The sequence below is a fragment of the Wolffia australiana genome, chromosome 8 (genome assembly GCF_029677425.1).
Source record: "Wolffia australiana isolate 7733 chromosome 8, ASM2967742v1".
Taxonomy (NCBI): Eukaryota; Viridiplantae; Streptophyta; class Magnoliopsida; order Alismatales; family Araceae; genus Wolffia; species Wolffia australiana.
This window is the reverse complement of record NC_135842.1, coordinates 4,386,399-4,408,231: the sequence shown is the minus strand read 5'-3', so window position 1 is coordinate 4,408,231 and position 21,833 is coordinate 4,386,399. Positions and strand designations below refer to the sequence as shown.

At 41.4% G+C, this 21,833-nt stretch overlaps 1 protein-coding gene across 4 annotated transcripts; it reads right to left on the bottom strand.

The window, feature by feature from the left end:
- Positions 1–200: 200 nt before the first annotated feature.
- On the bottom strand, positions 201–21,563 carry LOC144707247 (HEAT/U-box domain-containing protein). 4 transcript variants are annotated; one of them, XM_078580409.1, is made up of 16 exons: positions 21,325–21,563; positions 21,128–21,242; positions 20,726–20,788; positions 15,227–15,304; positions 11,969–12,060; positions 9,852–9,954; positions 9,492–9,644; positions 7,931–8,586; positions 7,372–7,861; positions 5,977–6,482; positions 5,075–5,870; positions 4,247–4,964; positions 3,149–4,170; positions 2,601–3,059; positions 1,231–1,461; positions 201–643 (listed from the first exon to the last, which is right to left on the bottom strand). In XM_078580409.1, exons 1-16 carry the CDS (start codon positions 21,378–21,380, stop codon positions 416–418), a joined length of 5,766 nt encoding a protein of 1,921 aa, XP_078436535.1. In that variant the 5' UTR covers positions 21,381–21,563; the 3' UTR covers positions 201–415. The 4 variants fall into 4 exon arrangements, with proteins under 4 accessions (XP_078436535.1, XP_078436536.1, XP_078436537.1 ...); XM_078580410.1 differs by lacking the exon at positions 21,325–21,563 and having other exon boundaries at positions 15,227–15,318; positions 21,128–21,192; XM_078580411.1 differs by lacking the exons at positions 20,726–20,788; positions 21,128–21,242; positions 21,325–21,563 and adding an exon at positions 16,194–16,335.
- Positions 21,564–21,833: the final 270 nt, after the last annotated feature.

The window sequence follows — 21,833 nt, the reverse complement described above, 5'->3', positions numbered from 1 at the left end:
TTTCCATGAATTACTTACCACAATATAAATCCATGGCAAGCGAAGAAACTTGAGTAAGACAAACTAACATTGACACAAATCCATAAAACATATGATCTCGCTCAAGCTATAAGAAGAATTAGTAGTTTACAGAGGGATTTGCCTTATGAGAGTGACTTTGAAGACGCTGGGACATCAATGATTCCCTTTCTTTCCCTGAATTAGCAAAAAAACAGTCTGATATCCTCATTCCAACTTTACTAAAATAAACCTCTCTCACATAAATCAGGGAAAATTAGGATTCCCTTACTTTCTATGACAATTCAAAAAATATATGCATTCCACAGTGCAATTTTACCATCAAAATCTCTTTCTCCCACTTCCTCTATATCTCTCATAAATTAAGGGAAATAGAAAACAGGACAACGTAAAGTTTTTAAAAGGGAGTCTGGCACAAGGGGCAGGTTGACTTGTGGGATGTAGAGAACCACTTATAAAGGCAGGCAGAATGGAACTTGTGTTTGCAGGTTTTACAGGCGAGACGAGGGAGACTATGGTTGGTCGTGTGGATGATGCTGTAGCAGATGGGGCATTCCTCTACCCCTTCAAATTCTCTCTCTAGATTGCTCTTCCATATTCTGATGGCTTCTGCTATTGCTCCATTCTGAATAAAATGAAACCATGGGATTACTCTGTCAATCTAATCATAGGTCATTCTAGTGAAATAGAACAAACAAGTTACATATTGATTGCACCAAGATAGATATATATTTAGATATGTAAGCAAATAGTTAGATACATAGGTGAAATTTTTAAAAAATAGAAACATAGATAGATTGACAGACAGATAGACAGAGAAAAGATACTTAAAGATAGAAAAGATAGAGAGAGAGGAGAATGACGCCAGAGAAATTAAAGATCAGAAATAGGCAAAATATTTTAAGAAAATCAAAATCCATTACAATCACATAAACTAAGGTATGTTAGACAGAGAAGGGAGAAGAGCGAGTGGGACGAGGAGGAGAGCGAGAAACACACGGATTAAAAACCCTACTCCTGTATGGCAATATTGCCAAATCGTATAAGTGAATGCATCTAAATATGAGAGAGTGCTACTCACCGTAATCCCAGAAATTTAGTATATACAATTGTTCCCATACAAACAAATCTACATTTTATTTTACCAGGAACAGAATAAACATCCGTCAAAAGCTTAGATTCAAAAAGCATTTAAAAATAAAGATCACGGACCTGATTGCAAACAAAGGCGGTTAAGGACAGAAGCCATTTTCTCTGCTTCACCTCGCTGACACCGAGGCTTCTTGTACAGTCAACATCAACAGGCCTCAGGGGATAACAGCTGGGAAGACGAATAACCAGGTCCATTCCGGATTCCTCTTTCTTGTATGTTGCGATAATCTCCAATGCAGATTTGTTTACCGTCACAGAAAAATTATCATCTCCAAGGCTGGCCCCCTTGATCTGTATCATTGCCATCATGTCAGTTTATAGGATCTTTGGGCATGTAGGAACTGTCATGTCAACCATCATAAAAAAAACCTAATTGTAACTGATATGATCCCCAACCCCTATCAAGAGTAGTTTTATCATTTTCAAATAAAATAGTTTCCCTTAATACAGATGTAGCCCTCCTCTAAAAAGAGCAGGCAAGAAATTGTAGCCAAATAGCCAATTTAGAAGGAGCGGAAGGAAAGCATGCAGTGGAAGAGCCAATTCATCAATGCCAGAATGTCGATGAAGATGATGACTAAAGGACACAATGACTTGTCATCGTCACTTGTCTGTGGCTCGGGATGACTATAACGTGTAGTTATCATCATGGACTGATGTTCTAGAGACAATGAAGACGACAAAATTGTGGATGACAATGATGATTTCATGATTTCATCATTGTGGATGACGAAATGTGGGCCTTAATGACAATGATGACACTTCATTGTCACTTGTCTGTGGATGGCAACGACGATGACAAGTAATCATTCTTATGGTCCCACATACTAGTGAAGATGAAGAAATTGTGGACAATGATGGCTTCATTATCGACTGCTGAACACAATTCCCGTATCCTTGATGACAATGACAAGAGGATGATGATCAGTCATCGGCATTATATGTGCCTGTGACAGCGAGTGTCAGCTGAGGAGTGCATTCACTTCATTTTGTATTTTGTTTGATACCCAATATTTTATATATTTCTTTTAAGTGTCCTTCTGAGGCTTACGTGTAAGAGGCCCCTTTAATAGGCCCAGTAAGGGCCACTCAATATGAGTGTCCCACATTATACATATATCTAGGGATCCTTAAGAATGAATTGAGAGTGTCTGTTTGTACTGGCCCATCAGTTAGGGTTTCTGCAGGTGGTGCCGTTGGAGTGAGTAGAGAGGACACCAGTGGATAACAGCGAGGATGGGGCAATTAAATTTTCATTGTCTGTTGAACCAAAGTGTCAATAGGATGCTATTTCTTTTGGCCTAGTCTATCATCTACCATAATTCTCTATCTATAGAGGAACCACGTACAGTTTCGTGCAATCTAAAAAAAGGCAGAATTAGATTTTACACAAAACAATAAAGATATTTTGAAAAAGCCTCTGCATATACCTGAGATAGCTCTTCTGAAAAAAGAGGAGGGCTACACCAAGCCTTTGTGAAAGATTCAATAGACTGTGACAAGGATCGATCACGCAGAGCAGTAAACCAGTTTCGAACATAAGCAGGCAAGAGCCGAATCATCATGGCATAAATTGAGCCAGAGAATACAGCCATAGTTTCCATACTAATGGGCCAAAGTTTCTCCACAGAAAACAACAAAGAGCATGATGTCAGAGTATATTTCGCAGCATCAGCGGCCTTTTTTGTTTCAATGGCAAGCTCCATATCTTTCTTCTTCAGACCATGTACAGATCCCCCCTTCAATGGAAACTGTTGGAAGACCAAATCCAGAACAACTGGACTGACAGAATCTTGAATGCACATGACCAGTTTCTCTCTCAAAGAGGAAGACAATGGTAGTGACTGCAAATACAACAGCAACACCCCCCAACAAAGAAAGATATTCACCTACACAGCCGAAACAAGAAAAAAGTTGTTTCAATTCGAGAATAACGAATAATTTTTAAAAATTTGACAAAAAGATGTCGAATAATTACACGTGGCAGTGAAGTTAGATCCATTTTCAGAACTTCACCAGCAGGATTTCCAATAATGCAAGAGATCTCGTCCCTCAAGCAGCTCGATCCGTCCGAAGATGAATCAAGAACATTCTCGCTGTTGGTGCTAGCATCCAGCAGGCAGCTTTCTTTCAGGACAGAAAGCTGAGACAAGGGTTCCGAGCAAAGGAGGTGAAACGCAGCAAGTTGCAGAGAAGAAAGAGGTGCTGATGAGAAGAGGATTGCATATAATGCTGAAATGGGTCCCTTACTAAGGCCCCAGAGTTCCATTGACTGTGACCCGGATTTCCTTGCATGATAAGGCGAATTGATTACACAAAAGCTGACGAGCTCCCAAAAGTGAGAATATGCGAGCCTGCTTGACGCAATAACATATGATCTGTCCGAACCAATGGAACCTGCAATAGCCTCTGTTGTACCAGTGGCAAAGAAAAGCCTAAGGGCGTGGTCATAAATATTATTCCTGATGGGCGCCCATGTTTTGGGCCACGTGGGGCAGAGAGTCTCAGCAGTTTCAATTTCCTTATTTTTTTCAAGCTGGCTTATTAAAGTAAATAAGACAAGTGCGATCCTTGTGATGTTTACTGGCAAGGGATTAATGACCTGTACAGCTTCAACAATTCTTTTTCCTAAAATATCAGACCCTTCACCAGTCTCAGCATTCAAAATAATTGCATCCACGCGCTCTGCAACTTCCTCCATAACTAGAACTGTTGAATTTGTAAATGACTTCAATTGGCAAAACACAAAGACCCAGTCATCGTCATCAAAATCATGCCAGCAGTACCCTAAAGCAACAGCCATCAAATTGGCTAGGGTAGTATTAGCCTTCATCGATGAACTATCCTCGTAAACTAATCTTTGCCTCCGAAATAAATACAGCAGGGATTCCCTTTGCAAGTGATCAAGTTCCTGAGACGCTTTGACTTGGATACTTGTGTGCTCTCTGATTATAAATAATGGATGGCAAGAAATGACCAGTTGTACCCATTCCGCTGAATCTGCGACCAGAAAGATAAAATAAAAAAAGGAGATGTGAAGTCACTGAAACAAAAAAAGGAAAGAATATGACGTTACCATTACAAGCAGCTTGACCCAAAGCTAGCAGAGGCAGAGAAAGAGCTTTCTCAAGCCAGTTTGAGGCGTACCTCCGTAGCCTTTCCTCAGCCACTGAATCAAGAGTAGATAACACCTTTGATTCATCAAACGACAGTTCACTACCATGTAGCGGTTGAATAACCACATTCAGAATAAATGGAAGAATCCTCAAGCATTGTAAATCCACCTCACCCCCCACATATAATTTTCCAATGGCATATTCTACAAGCAAATGTGCCTCTTTCTTGGTCCATGTATTGGTTTTGACAATAAATGTCTGCAACAAAGCAACAAGAGCTCTCAAGTATGAGTTTAAAATACTCTCAACCTCATCGTCTGATAGCATCCATGCATTTAAGAAGCTTGGTAGGCCAGACGTAGCATGGAGTACAGCACCGTCAATTAATATCTTGGCAACACAGCATGCAATACTCTCTTCAGCGGACAATTCAGTTTTGGCAAAATCAGCCAGTAATGGTAGTATAGATCCGGCAGCACTGCCCTCACGCCATTTCCAAGAACAAAGAAGCTCAGCAGCAAGCCATGAACGAGACGATAAATGAGCCACAGACTTCTCGTCAGGGTCTTCTGTACATAATGAAGGAGGGGTTGATGGACGTCCACCAATAACTTTGCCCACTCCTAGATTCAAAATTAGCTTGAATATAAATGACGAAAAACTCTGATGAATCTGTTCCTGCAAGCAAGGAGATTGAGCTATCAGGGGGAGTGAAGGACTCTAAGAGTTCAAGAGTAGAATGTAACATCATTCAATAAATAAAGAACAAAATGGATGAGTCAAGGTACCATCTCTTGGGTTCTATGTGGACACTCAAAATTGATAGTAGATGATCCGCTATCACTAATGCCAGGAGAGACCCAGAAAGCCCAAGATTTACTTCCAGACAGTAATTTTGTAAAAAAAACTTGATCTTCAAGATCATCTTGACAAATGTCTTGAAGTATCTCCATAACCCATTCGCAGCAAAAACTACTCATACCAGCAAATGTCCAAGTTTTTACATCAGATATTGCAGCCTTGATGGTCAGGACCAAAATATCTTCTACTTTTCCACGACATGGTGCAGAAAGGCCTCTCAGAAAGGTAGATCTGATCCTAGCATGAAAATCTTTCATTTTCTTTCCGAGGCCCAGTCTGGCATTAACATGGTCAAGAGAAGCGTCATCATTGTTGTATTCTCGGTCTTCAGTAAAATCTATAAATCCATCTGATTTTTCATTGGCTAACTCCCTTAATGTAATGGTAGTTTCCCACTCAATGATCCATATGACAGCTAAGATTGATGCAATCAATTCAGGGTTTTCAACATCAAGCCTCTTCAAACAGAACACACTTCCATTTATAATATCAAATGCAGATTGCGCCATTTCTAGAGAACTTTCTGAAGAAGCTTCAACTTCGTGAACTGAATGCAATGAACCATGCGACAGCAATAAAGATCCAGCAGACTTTTCCCAGTTGAAGGGAGAGGTCAAAAGAAGGCCCACTAATTTCCTTAGAATTTCTTCAAATACAAGCAAGAGGGTTTCTTCAGATAGAAAACAAGTTTGATCAAATTCCAATGAACCTCCAAGGGCAGCACTGAAACATGTATACAGAGAGTACAACGAATGGATATAAAGTCAGAATATCTTCTTTTTGGGTTTACCAAATTGAAGTAGAAAATCAAATGCAAAGAGTAATGTACCATAAGAAAGAAACATGAAATTCAGGGAGTGATGCATCCTGGCGGGAAACAGAAGCTGCCACAGATTCCAAAAAATCGTGCTTCCAGCACTCATTAGTTGATGCAAAAATAGGTCCCTTCATGTTTGGCGTTTTATCATGCAAAATTTCCCTTACTTTCCCCAACAGCAGTGCCAGCACACGTACATGTCCATTCTCAGGACTTTTCTTCATATTCTCAGCGTATGCCATGATAAGAGACCATTGTTCAAAGAAAACGTCTCCATCAAGTAAAGAAATCAATAATTCAACCCTTGAACCACCAGAACGAGCATATTTTTCAAGGCACAAAGGGAGAGCATCATCCTCAAACCATTTCAAGAAGAAGTCGGTCACTTTTTTATCATCGCCTTCATCAAATGATTCCCTCCCTCCACGAGTACTTGAAGTAAAGATATGTGACACTATCGTTCTTGGTCCAAATATTTTGACTAACGTTTGTAAGACATTGACCGCGCCTAGGGAATCCTGGCAAAAATTAGGGGAAAAAAGTAAAATTAAATAGGTGAAAGTAAAATTTCATAATGAAAAGAACAACCCAGAATAAATTTGACGAGAAGTGGTTCACTCTTGACATCAAATCCTTGGTTTCAGATGAATACCATAACTGTAAGACAAAATATTTAACGACAAGATAAAAAATAAAATTTAAGAAACAAATGAAAGAAATCACATTTATCAAAGAAATAATATTGGCATTTGGGGAAGACTGGGACAGGCTACAGCCAGATAATCACATCCTACATGCAAAACGTGGCCAGCGGCTGTTTAGAGGAGCACTGGATCTGCAGTATTCGACACTTTTCACAAGTCTCATCAGGATCCTGATACGACCCCCCCAGTATCAAGAATAGGAAAGGCAGACATAAAGAAATAATATGCAGACGGATGGAATTAGGAAAACATGCTTAAAAGGAATACCATCATAGAAAAATTTACAAGAAAACCTTTGGGTTTTTAAAAAAAGAAATTTAAAATGAAATGTATTTCATTCTGATGAATGAAATCGAGAAAATCGTACTTAACATAAGCCCAAAGGATTTCCAAAACTGCATGGGTTGACCATGGAAACAATAAACCTCAACGTCATGACTAAAAATATTCAAACAGATATGAGAAGGAAAGTACAAGTATTGACAACACGAGTATAAGGCACGATGCATGGGAAATATAGTCCACTACAAAATGAAGACAATGCTAATATTTTGGGTTTCTAGGAGAGTCCCTAAGCTGAAACCTAAGGATTCATCACTAAAATGAGGCGCCAACCTGGAAGAAACAAACAAATCTTTGAAAGCTACATTGAATAATGAAGATTTGATACCAGAAAAATTCATCACCACAGATGAGCACTCACCAAGGATCTAAGAAGCGGAAATACGTCCGCAAAAAGCGGCCCTGCGATATGACTCAGAGGCCAAGCTTGATTTTCCTGTATCACGAGCTCATGAAGTACCAACAAGAAGTCTGTAATTCGCTGTGCCAGTACGGAACATATTTGCCCATTTTCTAATTGCTGCAAGGTATATAAGCAGTCTTTGTGAAATGTCATACAAAAGGCTTGAAGCAAACTGACTTCCCACTGATGTACACGGGAAAGAATTACAATAATGCATTTAGCCAGTTCCTGAAAGTAGCTAAGAGGATAATTTACGCTAGAACCTTTAGATAATCGCTCATGGAAGACTAGAGGTTCGTCCAGGACCAATGAATTGGACTTAGCATATAACGTCTGTTCTTGGTCCTTGGTCACCGGGAGAAGATACCCATGCCACAAAATACCAACAAGGATCTTCACAATGAGTTTTAGTTGTAAATTAGAAACATCATCTTCCCTAGTCATGAACCTGCAAATATTCAAGTTAGCAAACGATTAGACCAAAAAGCAGACTTTAAAAAAATCCACTTATCATCACCTTGACGAATTCCACAACCCCCACAAAAAACATTCGCTGAACGTTTTAAAGAAGACCGCTAGTTCCAAAGATGAAGAGTATGGATTTCGTCCAGTCCAGAGGTTCTGCAAGAACTTCAGCAGAAAAGATTCCCCCTCAACAACATTATGAGGCATAGAATCCAAAAGAAGAATCAAAAGAGGATAAGAAACTCCTTGTGATCCATAACACCCATTTTGAAGAAAGTTCCAGAAGCGAGGAAGGAAAGTCTTGTGAAAATTAGCGTGGTAAAAATGGTCGGGAAACTTCTTTGAAAAAAGCAGCAACATATCCCACATGGAAGAGTGACATAAAGGGTCCTTCTCTGAAAAGACAGAAAGCATTGCTACAGAAAGTGTCTTCATATTCTCCTCACTAAATGCCTGGGGCATATGCTTCACATAGCTTCCAAGTGCGGAATAAGTTGCTGAACGAACTCGGGGGCTCTTAGACTTGAAAAAATCTAGAAAACAGTGGTGTGCTGAAAAAATTCGCTCAGCAGATGATTTGATATTCTCAGTGGCCTTTAAAGGAGCCTTCTGCGTTTCTTTTGCCTTGTCGGATGCATCCGTTTGCAACTTTGTTCCTATTAAGACATCTAGAAGTGTAGCTATCGCCAACAAAGAAGAGGAAATAACCTAGAAGGCATGAAGACATCTTATTAGCCATTACGATGAACGTTCAAAACATCAAAACAAATGACTATTAAACCAAAATTTTCCACACAATAGTAGACTTAGAACTGGATATTTTGCATCAGAAAAAGTATGCAAGTGAATTCATAAACCTCTTAAAACCTGAGTTAATGCATAAGACGAAGATTCAAGCCTAATGAAACAACGGATAATACTTAAAAGTGCAATTTTACTAAAGAAAGTTTCACCTTTAGAGCCACTGATACCGGGTGAGGGTAAGAGTTTTAACGCAAACAAAAGGGTTTGGACCACAAATACAACTTAAACAAGCGAAGGCGAGTCTCCCATATTAGCTGACAATTAGGATGTCCGAGTTTGTATCATTTCGTTAATTGGAAGTATCGAAATGAGAATGAATCTTCTCGATCATTCCATATCTCAAGCAGTAGATTTCACAGAAGTAAAATCAAAATAACATTTCTTTCTGAAGGATACATTCAGAATAAATGATGTCTCAATATGTACACATTTCAAGTGGGTTCAGTTTTTCTTTCTTGAAAAAAAAGGTTCTTAGATTAAATGCATATCATTAAAAGTGGGCGCGGCATAAACTATAGAATATGGCCAAAGGCATGACATTCATAACAACTATCAAATACGGGGTACCAATATGATCTCTCCGGGTCCATCTGTGGACTAGCTCTGAAATGAGCAGCCCGATATTAAAAACCAAAATCATTATTTGGCCTTTTTTTACAGGATAGAAGAGAACTTTTTGACAGCATAAACAATTCACAGAACATATAAATTAGATAGTATAGATTGCACCAGAAGGCATCAGAATCAATGCAGTAAATGAGTCCCAATAACAACAGTCAAAAAGAAATCTCATTTTTGAAGGACCATACGTGGTTGTACATCTCTTCCAATTCATCAGGAGGGATTGATTTCTCCATCATTTCTTGAGGCTTGATCCTTAAATTCTCATCCAAATACAGAAAAACCTCACTTGCACAGAGGACCAAGGCATCCAATCTTTTCTCTTGCGAAGAAAAAACAGCCTGCATTTTAACATTTAATAAAATGACAAAAATGGGAAGTAATCATGTCAATGATCATATTAGATCACAAATTGATGGCAAAAACACAGATTAACAATGAAAAGACGGTTCTATTTTATTTGCATGCTGGCACCAGTTAAAAAAAAAAGGTAACAGTAATAAAAAAATTAAAGGTGAAGTGCTCTCGAATGAAGAAAGCCTCCAAACCTCTAAAGAACGTCTAGCAGCTTGGGCGACCTCAGGAACTGGGTCAAACTGAGAAAACCACCATGGTCCCATTAAGGATTTAAGATGCGGTGCCAAGCCTCTCCTGAGCATTAATAGAAGCAGAGTCATCAAAACACATTGACGTACTTCTTAATAACTTCCGCAAAGAAATCCTCTATCCGTAACAAGAAAACACAGCAGGTAATAAAACAGTGCACAAACAGAGGTCAAAGAAAACAAAGTAGATTGAAACAAAAAACTATACGGGGTCTAACAGCTATCACTTTGTTTCTGAATGTGGACCAGCGATTGAATTTTCTGTGACAGACCACTGAAGACTTGTCAAAGACAAAGGAAGAAGAGAAGGTTTAATAAGAAATGAAGGAAAAGGACATTGGGCCACCAAAGATTAAAACAAAAGGCAAGATAATATAAATAAAAAGTACAGACACAGAGCCAGGATGTCTGAATATCAGAGGTCATAAAAAGATCTGTCTCTCCTCTCCCGCTCTCTGAATTTTTAACCTCCCTACTTTTCAAGGTTCTGATGTGCAGAAACCATTTTGAACTTCTATATAATATCAGAGAAGACTAAGCAGCCACTCCATCTTTTAGTAACATCTTTCACTATTTTAGTTCACTATCGTCTGATTGTTTTAATCAACAGTACTCCTGGTGACGGCTATCATATCCCTTCAGTAAGAGTAAATGCATTCCCCCCATCTTTCTCATCAGAAACTTCTGTTCAAATGCAGGGTCAGAGGGTCTGAAATAAAAATGTGACATGGTCTCTCCGCTCATCTGCAGGGAGTCGGAAGTTCTTTATTTTCCTGAAATCTCACTGTCCTATTTTTCTCTCATTGGGAGCAAGCAGCTGATGAACTGTCGAGATCGCAGTCAGAAAGCTTACAATTTCAGTCAGTTTAAACGACACAATTTTCTTAACAAGTTCATAAAGACAGAACCACTTCAAGACGTCACGTTTTTTGCACATTGTTAAGTGGCAACAAGCAACAGAAGTTTTATCCAAACAATGAATTACATCATGGAGCGGTACATTTTGAAAATAAGGCAGTGATGTCATCAACTCATTTTGAACACCACCTGAAGGTCACAGCAGGGACTTAGAGACATGATAATTTATCTTGGAGTACATACTGACGTTTGATGAATCTGGCAATCAATACATACATGGAAAATTGCTTCAGACGGCAGCAGACAACAGCAACCTTTGCAGCATTGCAGGTTGATACGATCCTATACCCCAAGGGGTATCTACGGCATTTTAGCCCATTAGGGGTAACTGAGCATTTGATGTTTTAGGTTAGATCGGGTCCTTTCTCTATAATACTTGTTGATCTTCCTTTAGGAGGGCAGTCAAGAATCACCGCAAGATAAGCCGCTTGGCTCACAGTCTCTGTCCAATTCCCTTGATTGTCTGGCGATTCCCTACCCCCACGATCACCTCACTGGATCTTCAGCCGCTCAGCTCCAATCCGATCCCTACTCCCTGCCAATCGGTTCTCTTTAAGTCTTTGACCATCGTCAACCCTTAGCCACGTCTTCACGTGGCTTGATCCTGGTCGATTCCTGCTCCTCCATTCGACCGCTCCTCTGACCATTCTCATTGTACTCTCCAACATTGGTGTTAGAAACTGATATGCAGACTTCTCTTATTTTTCTTTACCTTTCTTTTTTCTATTTGCAGTCATACCCTTGTTACTTTGATTCAGATCTTAAGGTCTGAACCCGAGAGGTACCGTGCGACCTGCTCCATCTCGTCCCTGTTTCTGCATCTTGGTTCCCACTTTCCTTCTTCTACCGGACAAACCTGCAACCTCCCTTTGTGGATTATCGGTCACCAGGTTTCTACACAAAAGAATTGGAACATGAGGTGATTTTATTTTAGAAAGATGTTGGCTCTCAATGGAAGCCAACGATCTACAAAATACCGACCAGCAGAGAACAGCAATCAGCAGAAAACGGCAGTCCCCTCCCTACATTCACCCCTCAAGATTATCACCAATGTGACCCTATCAGTTAGACCTACATCATTGATGTTACACAGCATATCAAAATTGTCAAAGAGAAAGGCAACAAGCGCAAGAGGATCATACCTCACAGCTGTAGCCAGATTAATCATAACTTCATGAGTCATCCGCCGGACATCCCTGCTGTAATCATATAACAGTTTTTTGTACTCAAAAACCTGAAAACGATAAGACACTCTTGAAGTAATTGATACACAAAAAAGGTAAAAAATTATAGAATGCATTTGGATAGAAATCCACACTTCGCATGAGAAGAATAAGTTATAGAATGCATGTGGAATACTTTGTGCAATGTAATATCAGAACTGAGCAAGAAGATCATGATCTTAGAAGTCTTGGTGGGGTTAAGATGGAAGCCTACTCTAGGACGGTCACAAGATCAGGGATTAAAAGGCAAAAAATGGAACATCTCATGCCTGAGGATTCAGCCCCTTAAGTAGTGATTTGGCCTGCTATCTGTATATCCAACAACCAGGCCCAATAACTATAAAGTACACGTAAAACAGAGATAAGAAAACCCAAGAACAGTAAGAATATGGCAAGAGGAAATAAGAAAAGCTGTCGCTTAAATATGATCATTAACCCTTGTTCTTAGATTCAAATGGAAAAGGGGGAAATGTGTTTAGAACTATAGGATATAGATATTAATGAGACCACAGGAGTGTAGTGACAGAATCCTCCCGCGATAACTTCCTGCTGTATGACCTGGCTATGCCGCAAGTAGCTCAACTAGAGAAAACACTCCACGGTAGTTATGATCGTTAGAATCAGACAAATGCAGCACATAGTTCCACTCGGTCGAAATGTATAGGAGCTATAACCTCCAGAAACATAACTCAATCCGAAGTGAATAATGAAGAGAAATAGGAACTCTCCAACGAGTCTGAGAGAATCGAAATAGAAGACTGGATAGCCGCAGGTGAGACCAGATCGGCTCCCTCCTTGCGATGGCGATGGAACGAGCCGAATCGGCCCTTCCTCCCTGAGAGAATCTCCCTGTAACTAACTCTGGAAGAACACGCCCCCCTCTGCTTCTGCTGCCCCCTCTTTATTCTCTTCTGCTCCCAGTAGTACTCATTCTGTTGGGCGCTCGTGCTCCACGCTGGCACGTGACGTGGCTTCTCCCTTCCATCGTTTGCTTTGATAAGTCCTGGGGAGGACTGTATCATGTAGAAGAAAGTACTTTCGTCATTAGGGTTGGGAGTTTTCCTTCCAATACATGTATCCCCTCCCCGTAAGGGAGAAGGGAAGAAGATAATGTTGACAAATGCAATTTAGAAAGTAGGCAGGAGGGGGAAGAAGGCAGAAGAAAGTGGAGGGCATGAGAAATACGGGAGATGCTCTGTAGAATTTGTACAGGAGCAGATCCGGACCTGTATCGCCTCTACTCAATTGTATTCTTCATGTTTTCTCAATCTATCCATCCATCAATATCTCTTCTTCCTTCAAAATCTCCATCCTTGATAGAGACCTATGTCAAGGTCTCTGCAAGTTGATTTTGGAAACAAGCATGGAATGATAAGACCATTGAATGGCGCCTGACAGTCTTGTCATAAAATAAAGAGGGAAAACATGATAATTTCTCAAGGCAATTTTCCCTATGCAGTTGGCAGGATAATATTGTGAGCATGGATGGATGAAGCTAGATTTGATATTGTCATAGTTTTACTTCGAGGGTTTATCAGACCTAAATATCAGATACCAGATGAAAAGTTGAATGTCACCCTACTCTTTAAGTTCGGAAATCTCTCTCACCAAATTCGTCTAGTATTCCATGTGCTGAACCTGGGCCAAGCAGGAAGATCCACAATGATAAAATCAAGTCGCGGAGAAACTATTAGGGAAAAAAGTGGTAGGCCAAGAATCAGATATGATCCCGGACCTATCTAAATTTACTTAAGTCATTTGGCATATTAGGGACACTTCCATCCTTTCCTCTTTAGATGTATTTCCCTTGAAACAGGGCAGCCCTCTCTTTCGGAGGGCAGCCACGAAGTTAATCGAAGTTAAGTTGCTTCTTGTATCTCTCTCCCGTGCAATGCCCATTCAGCCGATATCTCTCCCCTAGCCAATGTCCATCCCAGGATTCCTTCTTGTATCTCTCTGCCGATGATCTTTACTGCACTTTCCCTCTGATTCTGAGTTCCTGGAAATGATCATACCACCAGTCTTCTACCTGTACCCTCTCAGACAGTCACCAGTTTTCTCCCGGATAAGAACTCCCCAGTTTTTACCAGAATCCTAGTAATGGTCCCAGAAAGAAATCATGTGAGAATTCAAAAACAGCGCCCAAGGACAACAGCAATAGATTTCCTGATTTACCACTTTTTGATTAAGGAAATCCCACTCTAATAGGCGGCAGCTTCTTGCCAAGAGAGACACATCCTTCGAGTTACCAAATCGGGTACAACCTCTCGCACCAGACACGCCTCCCTCTTGAGACAGTCAAAAGGCAACGCAATTCATCCTTTTCTCTTCCGATCCTCAGTGACACTTATGATTTCGAGATCTTGCCTTCAATAGCAATGGCTGATAATCATCACGTGCTTGTTCACAAGATACGTCTTTTATTTTACGTTCCCAAACAACTTTCTCAGGTAAAATCCACTTGGTCCTCCGTAAGGAGGCATCAAGATTTAGTGTCAAAATTGGCTGCAAGTTCCTCCCAAGAAGACACAAGTGTCAATCTGGACCTCCCCTCTTTGCTGTTCTTCTACCTCTCTCTCTATTTTCTCTCTCCCCTCGCATGAATTTTCCTTGATTGAGTTTATACCAAGATCCTTACAAACTTCTCTATTTCCACGATAGACCATATCATTTCCATTACATCTAAGACTTATCTATTGCCTGTGCTTACTGTCATGTGTAATTCTCCTGAGTGAATAAGGTTAAATCCCCTCACGGTTTCTTCAAGGCCAACATATTTCCCCAGAGAACCAGTAAAACCCTATTGGATAATATCCGAAAAGCCACCTCTTTATCTGCTCCTAATGTCAAGTATCACGCCTGGATCTACAAAAACAGAAGTCGGGCCAGAACTTCTTTTTCTCGCCACGGGGGTTGCCCATATAAAAATGTTGCTTACTGTCATGCCGTCTCTTTTTTGTTCTCATTGGATTTAAAAGAGACAGTAGTCATGTGTTGTCGAAAGTTCTCATATGTAATCTAAGTGGGAAAGAAAGTATCATCAGATAAATCTTTGTAGGATCTTATTTAGAGAATACAGAATATATGAAAAGAGATGATAGTACAAACTTCAAAAAATTGGTATAGAGAGGATTATGATGGTGATTACTGACAATAAGTGGGAAATTAGGATCATACCCATTTTGGTACAACAAGAGCCAGCTCTGATTGGGGAACTTCTTTGAACAGAATACATAAGGTTGTCAGGGCCTTCACCTGCATCAAAAACTCTGGTTAAAAAACGTGAGAACCCACACGGAAAGTCTTTACTCAACGCAGTTTGATAAAAGTGCCGTGAATAGGTGTAAAGAAAAAATAAAAAACACGGGAAGCAAAACCATATACCATGAACTCAGAGCCAATTAAATCATCAAAAAGTGTATTCACTTGGCTTTGCTAAGTCAAAATGCAATATTGATCTTAATCTTTTAATGTTCAGTAAATTGAGTTGTTTTAAATTTGGAATAAGTTGCCAAAGAGTATACTTTGGAGGAATATAAAATGATTTTGTGTTGATGTTCTTGAGTAGAAGACATTATTTCAGTATGATTGACGAAGTAAATTTTATTCTCAGGTATACTGCTATTTCCAAGAGAAGGAAGCACTATTCTTAGGGAGAAAGGTTGTGAAGCAGGAGACTTGCTACCTGTTAGGCTTCAGAGAGGACTTACCGTCAAGAGTTGGTTTGAAGAACACACACCCATTCTACTTCAGAGAGTGTGTGACCCCTCAACTCCCTTTACTACTCCCCTCTCCCTACTCCTATAAAGAGGTGAGGAGGGCCAGGGAAAGAGGAATTCAGGAAGGAATCAAGGGCAAGTTAGTTGGTCTCTCCACCACAAACACCAGGGTAGCAATTTCCCTTGTTTAATTCTATTTTTTTCTTTTGTTCATCTTTGTCTCCCTCTCTCTCTCTCTCTCTCTCTCTCTCTCTCTCTCTCTCTCTCTCTCTCTCTCTCTCTCTCTCTCTCTCTCTCTCTCTCTCTCTCTCTCTCTCTCGCTCACCTTTTTCAACTCCGGCTGTTGCCACTTGTTCTACTAGGGTTAGGGAATAACTCAAACATAAAATATCGTCTATTGAATCTGGAATAGAATGGTTACCTACCAGCTTACAGAAAACTTAAGTAATCTATTTCCACGTGAGAAATAGATGACTTAAAAGCCTAACTCGAATTGGGCCGCTTATCATGTGTGGCCCTCTCGCAAAAGTCCTCAAAAAATAAAGGAAAGTGATGTAGTCCACTTAAAACACGTACCCCACCTACATAAAAGAGAAACGGCATGGCAAGTGAACACAAACTAACAGGCTGACTAATTGATTGTAAGAAAGCAAAATCATAGTTTTCCATAAACACGTTCGTCCACACTACCTTCATGCTACTCCTTGCCAAATCCTGAAAAGTATTAAGTATATTTATAGAATTCAAGATAAGAGTTTCAAGAGTGGCAAAATGATGACGAAGGAAGGATAGTGGGAGCTGGCTGCTCACTGTTATGTTGCAATGAAGAGCCAGATGCACTCATAAAAACTATACAGGAGAAAAGTCAAATAAATCCAAATTGGAGTCTTCCCTCAACTTCTGACAACCCCTCAATCTGGTGACAGATTCCTCACTTCTGTTAATCTATGAGGACGAGAGCCACAAGGGACAGAGAAGATGAGGATGGATAGAGCTTTCTAAGGAAGGACACGGTCCGGTCTCGGTCCGGTTTTACCAAAAACCTAAACCTAGACCTGAAGTTCGGTTCGGTCTCGGTCTCTGTCCGGGCTTGGTCCGGTCCAGTTTTCGGTTTGTCATGTTGACTATTCAATGTTAAGTTGACTTGGTCTTCTAGCTGCATCTAAAGTCACCTTGGGTGCTGAAGCAGTGTTGAATAATGAGAGAGTGAGAGGGGGATAGTGAAAGAGAGTGAGAATGAGAGAGGGAGAGAGTGACACTGAGATAGTGTAACAGCAGAGAGAATACCATAGGAAGAGAGAGAGAGAGAGAGAGAGAGCGAGAGGGAGAGAGGGAGCAGGTAAGGAGAGTACAATAGAGAAAGAGGAAAAGAGTGAGAGATGGAGAGAGGGGGAACAAGAAGGGGAGAGCCTGAGAGGGAAGTGAGGGGGAGAGAGGGAGAGGGAGCAGGCTAGAGGGAGGGAGTTCAATAGAGAGAGATTGCGAGAGGGAGAGAGTGTGTGAGAGAGAATGAGAGAGGGAGAGAGCAGGAGAGAGGGTGACAGAGAGCGGGAGAGAGATGGGGTGACAGTGAGCGGGAGAGAGAATGAGAGGGCTTGAGAGAGAGGGAGAGAGGAGGAGAGGGAGAGCAGGAGAGAGTTTGAGAGAGAAGGGGAGAGAGGGAGAGAGGGCGAGAGAGAGAGGGCCTTGAGAGAGAGGAGGAGAGAGGGTGAGATAGAGAGGGAGAGAGGAAGAGAGGGTGAGAGAGAGATGGCGTTGAGAGAGAGGGAGATCGGGGTGAGAGAGCGAGGAGGGGGAGAGCAGGAGAGGGGGTGAGAGAGAGAGAGGGGGAGAACGAGATAGAGAGAGGAGGAGAGGGAGATCGGGTGAGAAGGTGAGAGAGAGGGGAAGAGAACGAGATTGAGAGAGGGATAGAGGGAAACAAAAAGAGTGGAAGAGAATGAGAACAGGAGCAATGGAAAGAGGGATCGAGGGATGGAAAGCGAATGAGAGAGAGAAAGACCGGAAGAGAGAGGGAGAGAGAGAGAGGGAGAGGGAGGGAGAGAGAGAGAGGAAGAGCGGGTGAAAGAGTGAGGAAGAGAGGAAGGAGAGCCGGAAAGAGGGCGAGGGAAAGAGAGAGGGAAAGAAAACAAGAGGGAGAGAGTGAGAACGGGACAGAGGGAGAAAGGGAGGGAGGGAGGGAAAGCGAACAAGAGGGAGACTGAGACCGGAACAGAGGGAGAGAAAGAGAGGAAGAGAGAACGAACGGGAGAGAGCAAGAGAGAACGCGCGGGAGAGACAACAAGAGAACGAGAGAGAGAGAGATAGAGGGAGAGAGAACGCGCGGGAGAGACAACGAGGGAACGAGAGAGAGATAGAGGGAGAGAGAATGCGCGGGAGAGACTACGAGAGAATGAGAGAGAGAGAGAGATAGAGGGAGAGAGAATGCGCAGGTAAAGAGAGAACGAGCGGGAGAGAGAGAACGGCCGGGAGAGAGGACGAAAGAGAGAGAGGGAAAGAGAACAGAGGAAGAAAGGGGGAGAGGGAGAGGAAGCAGGGGAGAGAGAGAGTAATGGTCTTCGGTCTGGTTCGATGTGCGAACCGGACCCGGACCGGAATGTTCGGTCAGCCCTAAAAAGGCTGACCGACGGTCCGGTTCAGTCCGGTCTGACCGAACTTCAGTCAGACCGTGTCCTTCCATAGAGCATTCTTCAAACACTGAGAGAAGTTGCTAGAAACACAAGGTGTGATCATTCTAGACTCCCACGCCCACATAAGCATTTATGAAACACGGGGTGCCTCCCATAGGTGTTTTTGACTATCATAGGCCACAGACAAGTTCTTCATGAAGCCAAAAAGAACAACGATGTCTGTACAATCAAGAAGCAGCACAAGCAAGATGAACAAAGAGGATATGGGTCCGAATTGTGGACTTAAAAGATATTGGGTCATTCTCTACTTTGGTTCAAGTATTGTAGGAAACAGACCATGATGAAAGCTCATAAATAGAGAAAGGAGTCTGGAAAAAAATCAAAAACAAAAAACTACTGAGAGGCAAAGACTGAGGGAGAGACCATTCAATCAGAAAATGGGCCATGGAGAAAGAAACATGTGAGAGTGCACGAGTCCCAAAATGACAAGAGCCATCTCACCCTCACAACACCACAACACTTACAAGGTGAACTAACTTATGGGCAAGGCATACTTTAGGTATCTTCTTCTACATTAATAAATGTTTCCCTAGCCCATATCATTGATCCCCTTTCATAACGCCAACTTACTCATCATTGGAATTAAAGGAATTGTAGATTCATGATCTCCTTCGATTCTCAAATTACTTCTAAGTCAGGTTGGTTTTATCAGTATCGGAGTGCGGAATGGTTGAGGGTCTGAAACCAAATAATGCATCTGGTTCAGCTGCCTCTCAATATCATTGAAAGAGAAGAGAAAGCAGTGGACACACTTGCTTGGCCCCTAAGGTCCACCCCATCCAGCAAGGGTAGGAGAGGATGGGACGAGCTCTGTCCAGGCCAACATCCAGAGACCTGGGATGGGAATCATTTGAAGCGGCACCGTCTGCCCGATCAAAATCCATCAGGTCTTTCGCCGTTCCTTTGGGGTCTCCATGACCTGCATCCAAGAATATATCCACGGCCACAGTGGTTCTCATGGAACATGGACTGCATCTGACCCCGTGTTTGAGAGTAGGGAGACCCATCATACCTACGATGTTGGAAGATCACGTGAACGGTGATTCATGACAACAGAGAGACTCGACTCTACATTTCTAGAAAAAAAATTTCGGCGATCACACCCTGTTAATAAATTTTTCAATCGTTCTCAAGAGACCTGCCCCTTTATCTAGAAAGTTTCCAATGATCACAGCCTGTTAATAATTTTTTCAAGAGTTTCCATCGAAAAATTACAAGCTGATTACAAAGCAGCAGAAGTCAAGAATTCAAAATTTGTATCATCCAATGCAAAATTTGACAAAGTCCTGGAGGATAAAAATAGACACTTTGACAGGAACCTTGATCTAGGCTCGTGTTGGAGGGAGGGTAGAGGACGAGGTAAGGTAGAAATTCCCAGGGTAGAGAAATGAAACGGGAAGGATCGGAGAGGAGGCCAAGCAAAGGGGTAGGGATCGGCCGGGGACGAGCCGTTTGAAGACGTGGTGAGGTAGAGACGATCACGAGGGCACGGGATTGTTGAGGGAGAGAGAGAGACCAGACTTAAACGAGGAGAGGGGAGACAAGAAGACCTTCAATCAACTTCTTATTGGCTGCCCTCCTAAAGGGAGGGCGTCCCTATTTAAAGGGAAATACATAATAGCAAATGACTAAAATGCCCCTATGGGCTTAGAAGACAAAGTTAACCCTAGGATCCTATCACACTTACAGATAAAGATTCATGAAATAAACAACATATTAACATCCTTATGAAAAAGGCAATGAAAACGACATAGAAGTATATGAGCAGGAGTAAAGAGAAAGGAAGGAAGAAGGGAGAAGGAACCAGTAATGAGGAGGCCATCCAGCACGATCTGTGACACACGCTGGCAGCTGGAATAACCGCCAGGTATTTCGCCAGGAAGTGTGGCGTTTGAATATAGATATAAATAAGAAGGGAGGCAAGGACAAAGCGGATGGGAGGTTTTCTGGACTATTTGGGAGAGGGCTCATCAACAGTCATAGGCAGTGCTGGCGAGAGATGTCTTCTGGCTGCAGACGGCTGCATTTGGCCAGTGGCATGCCGGAGTAATCTTTCCGGTGGCGATCCATTCCAGTGAGAAGGATTCTCCATCAGAGAAAAAGGCCACGCAAGAAGAATTGGTAAGTAAGATTTCTTGCATTATTTTTGTTCTGATTATACTGAGTCGGAGAAAGGCATAACAAAAACCACAAAATACAGTCACAACAGATATTCTCTACTCAAATTGCCATAGAGAAGGCGTTTCAAGGAAATTACAATCATTCACCTTTGTTGTAGGGTCCTTCCTACTAAGCCTTTTCAAATGTTGAGCCAGTTCCCCGTCCATGCCCTGTTAAGATATAACCATTTTACTGAGATTTTTGGTAAATGGATAGAGTCAACATCAGAAAGGTTAACATCAATAATTCTACCCAATGATTCAAAAAGCCATGGTGTAACCCGCATTGGACATGTTCATTTGAAAGGATGAGAACTTCAACTACCATAAACTCTAAAACCATGAATTAATTCATGTAACCTTCAGTGAGAAAGATGAACTCAAATGAATTCATTCGTCAACTCTCTCGGAAAAATTACCATGCGAAGCAAGTCATTCTTGATTAGCTATTTTCTACATTCTAAAAACGAAGAACTGATAAAAAAATATAATTTTTGAACGACGACATACGGAACCGGAAGAACCAGCTTCTTCTCCAACGGAAGAAGAATCAATTCGAGTGTTCCCAAGGTATCCGCCAAAACCCGTGGTGGAAACGCCGGGAGACAAGAGCGAGGCCGCCATACTGCGCGACAACCGCAACAAAAAACGAATTCCCGAGTCAAAAAATCAAGAACAAAAGCCTGGGATACCATCAAAAGACTTACCTGCTACTAGAAGGACGCCCTTTACTCTTCCCGCCTTCTCCCTTCGTCTTCCCCATTCTCGGAATCCGCCTCGCGTGATTCGATTTGCGCAAGTTGAGATTGGGAAATCCGCAGCTAAGCTTGGAAGAATCTTTCGAATCCAAATTTCTTCAGCGGATGACTTCGATCGTTGAAGGAACGAACGAAGAGATGCGACTTCCTCTTCGATCTGAAAACCATGAACTAGTAAGTTTGAAAATTACAACCCTATATCAAGCGGTTTAAATATGTTCTACATTTGGGGCATTTTCACTCCCTATTTAATAGTTTTAATTGTAGATTTATGGTAATAAAATTTCATGATGATGAACTGAAGTGCCCCCAGTCTCAACCATTTTTCATTACCTGCTAATTCTTTTTAAGCTTGAAAAAAATGATATTTAATATATCATGGTTCAATTCAAAATGGTTTCCAAACTATTAGTTGAAAGTTGCATTTCTCATTACTAGCTTATTTATTGATTTTTAAT

Coding starts and splice junctions, on each gene's coding strand:
- LOC144707247 (XM_078580409.1), bottom strand. CDS start 21,380: ATGGGGAAGACGAAGGGAGAAGGCGGGAAGAGTAAAGGGCGTCCTTCT. Junction 15,305..20,725: donor GGAAGGACCCTACAACAAAG/GTGAATGATTGT, acceptor TTTTTGATGCAG/GTGAAGGCCCTGACAACCTT. Junction 3,060..3,148: donor ATCTAACTTCACTGCCACGT/GTAATTATTCGA, acceptor TCGGCTGTGTAG/GTGAATATCTTTCTTTGTTG.